Source organism: Asterias rubens, chromosome 2, assembly GCF_902459465.1.
Source record: "Asterias rubens chromosome 2, eAstRub1.3, whole genome shotgun sequence".
NCBI classification, from domain to species: domain Eukaryota; kingdom Metazoa; phylum Echinodermata; class Asteroidea; order Forcipulatida; family Asteriidae; genus Asterias; species Asterias rubens.
Window position 1 is genome coordinate 9551434 of NC_047063.1, and position 12410 is coordinate 9563843.

The 12410-nt window shown below is 38.2% G+C and overlaps 1 protein-coding gene across 1 annotated transcript; it reads right to left on the reverse strand.

Annotated features, from left to right (window-relative positions):
• Positions 1–3641: 3641 nt before the first annotated feature.
• LOC117304315 (ankyrin repeat and BTB/POZ domain-containing protein 1-like) lies at positions 3642–12331 on the reverse strand. The gene is made up of 12 exons (XM_033788695.1): positions 12311–12331; positions 11101–11204; positions 10304–10422; positions 9269–9413; positions 8832–8991; positions 8053–8098; positions 7761–7877; positions 7122–7243; positions 6738–6842; positions 6005–6169; positions 5570–5770; positions 3642–4514 (listed from the first exon to the last, which is right to left on the reverse strand). Exons 2-12 carry the CDS (start codon positions 11169–11171, stop codon positions 4308–4310), a joined length of 1458 nt encoding a protein of 485 aa, XP_033644586.1. The 5' UTR covers positions 11172–11204; positions 12311–12331; the 3' UTR covers positions 3642–4307.
• Between the last annotated feature and the right edge of the window lie 79 nt (positions 12332–12410).

A 12410-nucleotide genomic window follows, 5' to 3' on the forward strand; every position in this document is an offset into this window, starting at 1 on the left:
TTGTGGTTAAACAAAGAAAAGTGTATAAAGAGATATCTAAAAAGATATTTTGTATTATTAACTTCATGCAAAGGTTTGAATTCTTTATTGTGGAAACCTAAGTGCCACATCGAAATGCAATCTAAGCTATGGAAGTATAAAGTTATAGAAGTATGTTATAGAAGTATTCTTCTAATAAGGTATTAGATACCATTTTTATCAAATATATATTAGTGTATATTTTCACTTTCTAAAAAAATGCACAAAATAGTAATAATAACCTCAGTCTTATTTGTATATTTTGTTTGTTGGTCTTTCCTTAAATATTAACTTGGCTTTAATACTTTCTTATAAAGGGTCTTATCATTCCAAGCATAGATCTGAATACCTGTAGAAAATAATATGATGAGTGTCTTGGGAGCGGGATGCCCTTTTATCTAGTAGTGTGCTTACAGTAAACAGGGTTTGCGTGCAATTCACGTTCAAGAATAGAATAACTTGTACAAAAACCCACAATTTTTCATGTACACTTTAAGGGGGAGGGAGGGGGTATTGAAAAAGTGTACTGATACATTACAGGACTAATCGAACAATCATTAATGCTATCAGGTTTTGTTTTCAACACAAATAGTAATGCTCTGGCAATGTGCTTTTGCGCAACATCGTTGACCGGAACAAGGCAATTTATTCAGTATCTTTGGAAAGTGAAGCTTTTGCAATATTTGGTGAACAGGGTTTGGCTAAATCTGAAAAGTTACAAACTGAAATCATATCTCGGGGCCCAGATTCAAAGCTTTATTACCGTAAGCAAAGAATCGGCCCTTGCGGAAGCAGGGAATGCCACACTTATGTCAGTTGTATTTCATGGGTTAGCAGGGAATTTGGGTTATGCGTGTACCTACTTTACACTACTAGGCATTCTGCACTTGCACAGCTAGCGCAAAACTTTGCGCTTGCACGTTTGCAGAGAATGGTGATCCTAAGCGCAGAATTCGGCGGTAAGCATGAAATTGAGCCCAGGTTGAGCCCATGATCTTTGTATCTATAACTGATTATGTTGTAGTATAAAACTATTAATATACCACACTACAGACCGTATTGAATATGACGTCACTGTTCAAATATCTGCCTTACAACATGGCGTCTGTGCACGTGTGCGTGCGTGTATGCCCGTAGTAATCAAACTGGGAATGCTGCGTGCTGCGTGCTTCATTGATGTACGCGTTTGGGCGCGCATACGGTTTGCCCTTTAAGATGGGGACTTTCATAGCAACAAGGGGGTTACTCAATCACTCTATTCAGGAAAGTGTTGAATAATGTAACAAATCTATGTATGTATATTTATGTTGTTATAAATCTTTATGTGACAAGCAGTTTGTATACTGATGTACATATGCTGTACATTCAATCATTGACATTTCATAAAAAAATGTGAAGAAAATCTTTCAACTGGAATATACCTTTGTAAACAAGACAATATTTTTGTAAACAAAAACAAATACACCTCTTATAAAATTCAATTGGATCTGTTTATTTTTAGACTTCATAGGGAAAATTTGAATCAATATTGCAAGGTAATACAAACACATTTTGTAAAATAACTAATTTAGTTGAAAGTCGCTTCACAAAATACACCAAAAGTTCATTTAAAAAGCAGATGAAATAAATGTTGTTGTGCAAAAAGAGATAACTCAATATGCAAATGAATTTAAAAAAAAGTAGAGTGTCATGGACGGGTGGTTAAGAGCATCGAATTCAAGTTCTGGTGCAGTCACCGGAGTGTGGGTTCGAATTCCGGTCGTGACACTTGTGTGCTTGAGCAAGATACCTTACTATAATTTCTTCTCTTCACCCAGGGGTATAAATGGGTACCTGGGAGGGTAGAGGTTGATATTGTGTTTGAAAAAGCCACAAGCGCCGTACAGGCAGCTCAGGGACAAGGGAGCTGAGAAAGATTAAAGGGATGTTAATGGCCCAATGACCAGGGCACTAATCATAAACGCATTGATACGGTTATTGTGAAATGCGCTATATGAGAATTTGTTATTATTATTATTTTTATTATTACTTCCGAGTTACTGCAAAATAACTTACTTGAATGAAAGTACATATTATTCCCAAGTACCCAGTGAAGTGCTTCAGTGAAAAAGGTGATTTTGTGTCATTTGTAAGTGATGGTTGGCCGCCCAACATTTGAATGTGTGAGTTTTAATTTAACAAGATCTGACAGTTTAAAATCATTACCATTTTATTCATCACCCTGATTAATGGCTTCAGGGATGAAGCCTTTCACAGTCATCGGAAAAACACACTATTCTATGCAGCAAGGGTGTTGTTTTACCTTGAGCCCACATTTTCACAGGTTTATTTAAAGCATATGTTTGGAATATACCAAGTGAGGATGCTCGTCTTCGACGAGTATCCTGCCTTTTAGTTTGTTTTGATTCATTATGATAATTGTAAGATTGTATCTCTGTGAAGGTGTTGTCAAGATCACTAACTGTATAGACGATGTGACCTCTGACGTCACACGAAAACCATAACATGATTCGCGCACATACCACTGGGCAAAACCTTTGTGTTTTGCTTGGCAGCCAGCTAGAAAGTGTACTATGACTACGCTACTCAGTGCCCGGCGAAACATGACGTATATAGTGTTTTGTCAACAGAGGGCGGTTTGAATGTAAACATAGGTCACATCGTTTATACATGTATACAGGGTTATAGCTGTTTAAAAAAGCATTGGTGAACATTTTATATTTTAAAAAGATTTAATTCTTCTGTGGCTTACCTATACTGGTGAGTAAGCAATAAATTGATGTGAGTAAGCAATAAATTGATTTGACATGGGGACAATTTATTATAGTTTTGTATTCTGAGTACAATGCAAATTATGGTGATTTCATTGACTTAAGTACGATTGGACTCTCTAAAATATTTGACTGGGAAAACCTTAAAGGCACTGGACACTATTGGTAGATGTAAATACTCAAAATAATTATTAGCATAAAACCTTACTTAGTAACCAGTAATGGGGAGACGTTGATAGTATAAAACATTGTGAGAAATGGCTCCCTCTGAAGTGACGTAGTTTTCCAGAAAAAGGTAATTTTCCGCGATTCTGATTTCGAGACCTCGGATTGAGAATTTGAGGTCTCAAAATCAAGCATCTGAAAGCACACAACTGCATGTGACAAGGTTTTTTTTCCTTTCATTGTTATCTTGCAACTTGACAACATATTGAGCTGAAATATTCACAGGTTTGTGATTTTATGCATATGTTGAGATACACCAGCTGTGAAGACTGGTCTTTGACAATTAGCAATAGTGTCCACTGCCTTTAATTAAAAGCTCATTCACTTGAAAACTTTTGTGTGATTTTTTTGCAATTCAGAATTCCAAAACAACTGTTTATCTCACCAGGGCTACAGGAAGCTACAGGTAGCTATACCTGTAATGAGCAAAACTAATCAAATAAATGAATAACATAAAATTAATAAATACAAATTAAAAACTAGAAACTAAAAAAATTAAAAGTTAAATGTACTTCTCACCATCTATAAACTATACAAATCTTTTCAAATATTTAAATTTTGTCGAGACCGCCAACATAGGGCTAGACAGTGCAGTTGGTAGAGCGCCGGTACGTTAATACGGAGGTCGTTAGTTCGAGTCCCACTCGTGTCAATTTTCTTTGTTCAACCGTAAATAAGATAAAGTACAGTTACATGTACTTCAGTTATATGTACTTCTGAGTTTTTGATATATATATATATATACATATACATGTACAAAATATTAATTTGTATTACTTATCGTAGTTAAGTAAGATGCTCCTATAATTTTCAGGACACTCTAGATTACAATTCTTTGATAATTTTCCATATATCAAAATATTAAATTCAGCATAAATAGGTAAACATAGAATTTGTACACATAAAACAGAACAAATATGCCGTAGCATATCCAAATATTGGATGCAAAATGAGTGCATTGTCACAGTATATCAGCAGAATGTGGGTTCAAGTCCCGGCCGCGACACTTGTGTTCTTAAGCAAGACACTTGTTGGGGAGGTCCTTTGTGCTCTACCGGCCAGGCTTCTGATGAATGATACCCAAAATCCGTATTGACTGTCAAGGGGGTAACCTGTTTCAGCCCCAGGAGTAGGTTGCAATGGCCCCTGCTAAAGATAGTTAATTTGTAGTCCACATCTTGAAGTGGACTTCAACCCTTCTGTGTTTGGCGTCTTGCTTAAAAAACAAAACAATTTGAAGTCGCCCCAGTGAACTCTTTCTGTCTGAGTTTATTTGATTGTTATCCCAAACCTCTAGCAGTCCAATCCAAGCCTCAGTAATAGTAGATCAATCATATGTAATGAGTGCTGTGCCTCAGACACCTCGCTAAACGTCTGCACTAATCTTGAGATGTGATGTCGGATCTCATCGATGATAATGATAGAATCCGTCTCCTGTCTGTCTTTGATCTCCGCTGCGTCCTCCAAGATTATTTTCTCAAACTCTTCTGACTCGATGATCTGTTGGAAATTAAAACACACACTTGGATGGTTAAAATTCAACTTCCAAGTCCGAGATGTTCACCTTTTCGGCATCTAATTTGTGTGTCACGATCATAATTTGTTTTTTCTTAATATCTTTATAACCTTCATTCTTAGTGCAGCAAATATCTTCTTCAATTATTAAAATCTAATCACTTTTGAGTTGGTCGATAACTCTTCCTCCAATGGCAGCAGCTTCCATACATTAAAACATAACAAACCATTAAGTCTTTCAAAAATCTCTCAAAGCGCAACATGATGGAATGTCAAAGGCATTCACCAAACTTTCTCCCCGTTTTTTCCGTTTCTTTTTGTTTGTACTGCAATTAGCGCACTGAACGCCTTGTTAGGGAATTTGGGCATCATAAAATTTGATACAAAAATTCTGTTCTTATTTTTAGTAAACATAGTAGATTATTATTTCACAGCTGAGTGGACTCAGCTGTAAAATGCAAGTACTACCTGAGGAGGTATGAAATCAGCTTAGAGGATCGAGGGGACTTCTTGTTTAAAGGCAGTGGACACTATTGGTAATTGTCAAAGACCAGTCTTCTCACTTGGTGTATCTCAATATATGCATAAAATAACAAACCTGTGAAAATTTGAGCTCAATCGTCATCGAAATTGCGAGATAATAATGCAAGAAAAAAACACCCTTGTCACACGAAGTTGTGTGCATTTAGATGGTTGATTTCGACACCTCAAGTTCTAAATCTGAGGTCTCGAAATCAAATTCGTAGAAAATAACTTCTTTCTCGAAACTATGTCACTTCAGAGGGAGCCATTTCTCACAATGTTTTATACCATCAACCTCTCCCCATTACTCATTACCATGTAAGGTTTTATGCTAATAATTATTTTGAGTAATTACCAATAGTGTCCACTGCCTTTAATGAATAACAAGACAAAGTCTCAAGAACAAATGTACACAACAAAGTAGATATATCAGTGTTACCACTATATGCAATGCCCAAAAGCCACATTCAAAGAAAGCAGTCTGTCTTTTTCTAACAACCTTTTGACGCCATGCTCACCTTGTCTAAGTTCTTAGCGATGTACTCGGTGCACTGATCTTCCAGTTTGGTTAGATTGAACATTCTGGATACTCTCAGCACCGAGACGACATTATCCGCTGTTAGATGCCTGTAAATCTCATTAGCACAGACTAGCTTCAGACCAGGTAGGAGGTATAGATCGGCTATGCATAGAACATCGTAACTTGTGTCTTCTGTCAACTGCAATGAAACGGTAAAACATGGGTGTTATGATCAGATGCCTAAAACCTTCCATGTGGTTCCCTTTAAATCTCTCTCTCTAGTCGACCGAGGTCGGAATCAAGTTGAGATTTGCCCGTCCTTGGCTTTCCATCATTAGGTTGAGAGGATCAGCTGGCCAATGTTCATAACACTATTTAGTCTGGGGAGGTCAGACAAGAAGCTGGGTGTCTTTTATAGAGAAGTGTTTATTACCTGGACTTTCTCTGTGTACATGTAATAGACAACTTTAGCGAAGATCTGCGGTGAGATGTCATGTAGTGTGATGGTGGGTAACGAGTAGTGATTATCTTGAGCAATCTCTGAGAAGTGATCGGAGAGTAAGGCTCTGAAATACTCGCTACGACCACAGAAGAACACCTGAATAACCAACACAGAGAGAGGATACTAGTATGGTTTCTTATATCCAATTATTTGTCAAGAAATAAAGTACAGGAAGGTTAATGAGTGTATACATTACAATTTGGGGTGAACAAAAAAATTGACTTGGGTGGGATTTGAACCTGCAAAATTGCGTGTCGGTGCTCTTACAACTGAGCTACATGTAAATACAATTGGGACTCATTGGCAATCTCCCTATTGACTGCGTCAAACTTATATCTGTCAACATTTCAGCTGAATGAGTTTGAATTTTGAATTTTATTGAGTCATTACAATAGTTAAAAGGCATATACAATTTTTAAAATGCACACCAACATATCAAAACCAAATAATATTAACAGACAGCACCCTACTGTTCTGAAAATGACTAATTAAAAGGTACGAAAACTAGAACATTTCGGCAACAGCCATTTCAGCTACATTGAGGTCATCATGTCACCATCTTAGAGTTAAAATGATGACGCAACTATGGAAACCACACACCTTTGTATGTGTGGGCGCCCAAGTCAAATGACGTCATGTTCATAGGGTTCATTCAGCTGCTTACCTTGTGGCAAAAGAAGAGCTGATCCATAACTGAGAAACAAACATCAGCAAACGGTGGCTGATCCTGGTCCTCACCACAGAAGGGTAAAATACCGGGCCCATAAAACTGCAAAGATCCAATAGGTAACAATCAAATGAAAATGAAAAAACGGCAGTCCGTCTACTGTCTGACTGTTCAAGCTATCCACTGCGTATTTGAATAAATACCTGTGACTGATTGATCGAGAGATCATGTTAAAACATGCAATAATCGTTTTTGTTACGCACAAGACTTGCACATGCAGTCTGTTCACCTATTCCAAGACGTTGTCCATTTTGAGGGCAAAAAAACCCAATAAGATGGGTCTAGCATACAGTCATCCAATGCAAATGCTCTTGTACATACCTGACAAAGATTCTGTGGAACTGCAAAGTCTGCAAGAAATTGCAACTGATCTTGCAAAAATGTAGAGCCTTGCTGTGGTACGACCGTCACCATGGATACATGGATGCCTGGCTTACTAGGGACTGATGAAATAAATGATTTTTACTTGACTTGGGAAAATAATAGATGTTAAATTTGCATCGGGAATAAAGAATATTCATTTTGGTTTTCACCCATATATACTGATGTGTTTTTAGCACCGTACTCAGTATAAACTTACCCGAGTTTTGTGAAAAAAAAATCACAAGCATATTACTCAGGTGAATTTGAACCCTCGACCTTTGCAATTCTAGAGCAGTGTCATACCAACTAGACCACCGAGACTGTCCGGTGGCTAGAGGCAGGAAAATAACTTGACTAAAAGGCACTACCAGGACATGCTTTCAATGATGTTTCTGACAAAGAGGCTGTAATGTGACACGGCAAATACAATTAAATATAATTAGATATTCTACAATCTCATGATCTTAGCTACAACTATTAACACAAATTCAGATTAACGGATTTGGTACAATGTCAACATACATCATAAATGTACTCGAGGAGAGGTAGCTCTATTGCTGCCCATGTTGGTGATGCTAATAATGTAAAGCTACCTACCATATTGCATGATGGTGCGCAGGCTGGTTTCTAGCTGCATAATGAGCTCAGGCATTTGGCATTGTTTGGCAAATCTTACACAGTCTTCGTACAAATCCAAATGGACCTCCAAGTAGCCTGATGAGGGAGGGGGTGGAGGAAGAAGAGGATGAGATAATTGGGTTATTTCTCATATATAAAGGAACAACATCTGGCTTAATTTATTGTGTTACCAAGGAAGATAAAAGTGATTGTTTTTGGAACCCTGTTTGAACTTTGGGCACTTTTTGCTGTGAATTATCGAACAACTTACCTGTATAGATGTACTGCAAGATAGCTGTAAATGCTTGGGGTCGTACCTGTGGATATGGTGGATAGAAAAAGAAAGTGACTTGTTTGTATTTTTACTTCTTTAAAAGTTGACTCTATTAAAGAAACAACTGTCGCGTAATATCAAAAGTTGCATCCTCTTATAATTAAGGTGATCTCCTGGCTGACGCTTCCCAGCTTGATTGTAAGCTTGGGTGTGATATATCCCTGGCTATCAGTTAACGTTGAATGGCTTCTGACTGCCAACTTATGGGCTAGATAGCTCAGTTGGTATGGCACCTGCACATTCATCCCGAGGTCAGAGGTTCAAATCTCATTCTAGTCAATTTTTTTTAAAGCCATCATTGAAACTACAGCTTGGGCTTGGGTTATAAGACTCTGTCGGTAATTAGAAGACTTAACGCTTTCCGTACAGGGCTTTAATCAAGTGGACAGAGTCCAGCCATTGATTTCACCAATCTCTTCCTAACTTAGGATTAATATTAGGACTTAGGACGAGTTCAGTTCCGTTTTAGAAGACGTTAGGACGCATTGAACCCGTCCTAAGTTAGGACAGGTTACTCATCCTAACTCGAGATAGGACTAATCCTAGCGTTTGGTGAAATCGGCTGCAGCTCAAGCCCAAGCCCAAGGTCCAAGCCCTGTTCTCAAAGACCTTTGTTCCCACAACTTTCTGCTTAACTTATATACCATTGGTATTATGCACAGCAAGAACAGAATAAAATAAATGGAGTTGAATTGAAATGTATGAATTTTACTTACCACAGTATGCTTGATGTGAATGGTACTCTTATACTGCCATTTTGTCTCTAACATATCAGCAAAGTAGGGACTTCTAGCGTGAAGGATACACCGATGGGCTGGGAATGTCTCCTCGTGGACCACGAAGCAAATGTCTTCATAGCAATTCCCTTCAAGAACCCTGGATGCAACGAATCAAAGAAATGGCATAACCTACCCCAATTCAAATATTATATATTAAAAAAAATAGCATCCATATTTCAAATAGTGTTGATCCACACGCTCTCAATGCTATGGCTAAGTGTTGGCCATAACTATCAAAGGACAACTTTTTTTAACTTTCTAGTCAAAGGTCACATTTTCTTACCATCACTATTTGCCCGAAATGTGCTTGAATCTCATTTTGTTTTCAGTTAAACTATACAAGTCACAGAAAAAAAAAAAAAAAACCTGAATACCTTCTTAGAAATTCTTGGTAGCCGTCCCTGCGTGCTTTCCCTGTTGTGACAGCCTTCCGTGCTTTCAGTATATCTCTTATTTCGTCAGTGAGGGCGCCATACAAGCAACGCTCCCCATCGAATGTCTTGGCTTCACACAAGGCTCCTTTTGTACATAAATTAAAATACAAGTTGAAGAGCAGCATTTGCTTTTCTGTTCAATAAAAGAAGCCTTATAAAAAAAAAAATAGTCATTTGGTTGAGAATGCAAGCTTTGCATAGGATGTCACACTCTCGAGCAGTGAGCCATGAAATTTGACCCTGATGTGCAGTGGGGCAGTACCACAAATGCATAAGAACCAAGAGGGAATTTTAAAATAGTATCGATGATCACGTTTATCAGTATTTATTATGCAATATTGGTACCCAATACAATATTGGTACCCATATTCATCAAGCCCCAAACACTCCTGAAACCCCCTCAACTCCTTGGGAGTATGCAGCACCGGCAGCTAAATGAGTGCATAGGCTGCTATAGTGCTTGTCACTCACATCAACAATCTCTACCAACCACAAGGTTTATCGCGAATAGCAAAACATCAAGAGAGGGCGCTGTTGAACCCACACAAAGATATAGGTGATGTGTGCGCGAGTGGTGCATGACAACATACACCGCATAGCAAACTGCCCCATCTGCCTATCTCACAACGCATTGCCGTCTGAATCGCAATAAACCTTATTGCAAACGCAGGTTCCCAGTTACTCTTAAGTGATGAAAAGCAATCACAGTAAAGTGTCTTAGCAGTTTCTCAAAGGGCACAAGTTCAGTGAGATTAAAACCAACACTTTGATGACTTAGCAATCAGAATTTAAAAACTATTGACATAAGAACATATCTTGAACAGCAAATATTTCCACACAATTCGCACTCTATAATTTATGTATGGAATCTGTAATGATCAGATGGTTAATGGACTTGGGCTTTAAACCCAACAAAGTAATTTGTTGGTTTTTATTTTTTAAATCATGAGGGCATACTGAGGAACTTATTTTTACCATTATCCAGCAAGTAATTCACCACTTCCTTTTGACCACAGAGACAAGCGTAGTACAGCAAGGTACTGTCCCAATTATCTCGGCTGTTCACATCGACTTCTTTTGTCTCGACAAGGAACCTGATGAGAAAAGGAAATAATGTTGTAGATATTGGCTAATCATGATTTTATCCCTGCGAGATGAATATTGTTTGGTACAATGACTTGCTAATACTAGTCACAAGATATATCGCTTACAACATTAAATTCCTGCCCGCAGATGTTATATGACCCCATAAATCTGGATAAGGTGTAATATTACAGGTCAGATCCCCTTTTACCTATGTCACTTTTGTCGTCACTCTTTAACTAACAACATGATGCGTACTGAGTACTGGGTACTGAGTATACAGTGCTAACACACATCGGTGTATGGGTAAAAACCAAAATTAATATTCTTTATCCCCGATGCAAATTTAACATCTATTATATCGTTGCGGTACCCGCTGCCAAAACATAGGATTCGAACTGCCTCTAGCTGCCGGGCAACCTCGGTAGTCTAGTTGGTAAGACACTGCTCTAGAATTGCAAGGGTCGTGGGTTCGAATCCCACACGAGTAACATGCCTGTGATATTTTTTCACAGGACTCGGGAAAGTACTGAGTATACAGTGCTAACACACATCGGTGTATGGGTAAAAACCAAAATTAATATTCTTTATCCCCGATGCAAATTTAACATCTATAACATGATGCGTGCCCACCGGCACGTTGATTTCAACGCCGCTTATAGACGTAAACAAAGGGAGACTGTACTTACTGTAGCCTGGCCAAGTCCCCGGTCTTGCAGCAGTGGAAGGTTTCCTTCAGATCAGCTCGGTAGGTTGACATCTTCTGTGGACTTAGTCAAAGAGTCGTCTGAAACTAAAAGATCAGTGATGAAATTGAAACTCAAGGTCATCAAGGATGGTTTCCGCATTGATCATGTTGATGATTTTCAGACACATGAAATCTAGGAAAAATAACCGTAATATTATTGAAAGGATGGTTAGACCATAATAGACTGGTTTGTGTACACACTGCTGTAGCCCCATTTGTGTGGTCAAGGCTAGGATTCATCAGCTAGTCTAGCCTTGACCAAGAAGTTACCATGGGGCGCTACTTCGTAACTTTTGATTGCACTTTGACTGTGAGTGTGACAGTGTCTCACTTGATCAATATCAAACTGTGCATTACTCGTTTTTCATAAATACCTCAGACAGTTTCACTATTCCTATTGGTGGAGAGCGCGTCACGTGGGTGTGTATAAACCTTTGTTTATGACCAGCAAAAAGTGTTGAACATGGGCGTGACACGCGAGTTTGCACCTGTGCTTATAAGACAGTTTCTTCATTCCTATTGGTCGAGAACAACGGCTGAAACAGTTGTGCCACATCACGCGATACATGCGACGCACACAGCTTTCCCTTATAAGGAGTTGTTTACCCGATGGCGGCGGAGGGCTTTACCATTTCATAGCTGGGAGGGGTGTTGTGTTGAAAGAAATCATTCAACAATTATAATTTTTGCATTTATTTTACTTTTTGACCAAAAAGTGATGATGTTTTTGACCGAAAAGGTATTTATGAATGGGAATCAAACTGTGTTGAATCGGTTTTCAACTAGTGGTTTAAACCCGCCGAGGCCTGGTTCTTTATAATTTACCTTGACTTTGTCTCGGTAAAATTATCAAGAACCAGGCCTCGTTGGGATTAAACCACTAGTTGAAAACCTCTTCACCACACATTGATTCCCTTATTAATATTATATTATGCAATACATTACCCTACAGTCTACACATTGACATCAACAATAGCAATACATTACAAGGGAATGTTGCGGTATTAATCGGTGTCATTTACATTTGATTGTTCTACGTAAACCAGAGGAAATGTACAAACATTATTTAATAGAATTTTCTATATTCTACTATTGATGATCGCGATTATTTGTAGAAAATCGTTCACCAAAAAAAATGTCATTCCACTTACCTGGGATTCGGCGTATGACAGTGACTTCACTATGGAGAGCCATGATCGTCAACAAATTTAAAATAATTATTCTGGCATGTACAATTCTAAAAGATAATAA

Coding starts and splice junctions, on each gene's coding strand:
- LOC117304315 (XM_033788695.1), bottom strand. CDS start 11,171: ATGTCAACCTACCGAGCTGATCTGAAGGAAACCTTCCACTGCTGCAAG. Junction 6,170..6,737: donor AGCTCTTCTTTTGCCACAAG/GTAAGCAGCTGA, acceptor TTGGTTATTCAG/GTGTTCTTCTGTGGTCGTAG. Junction 5,771..6,004: donor TGTACACAGAGAAAGTCCAG/GTAATAAACACT, acceptor GTTTCATTGCAG/TTGACAGAAGACACAAGTTA.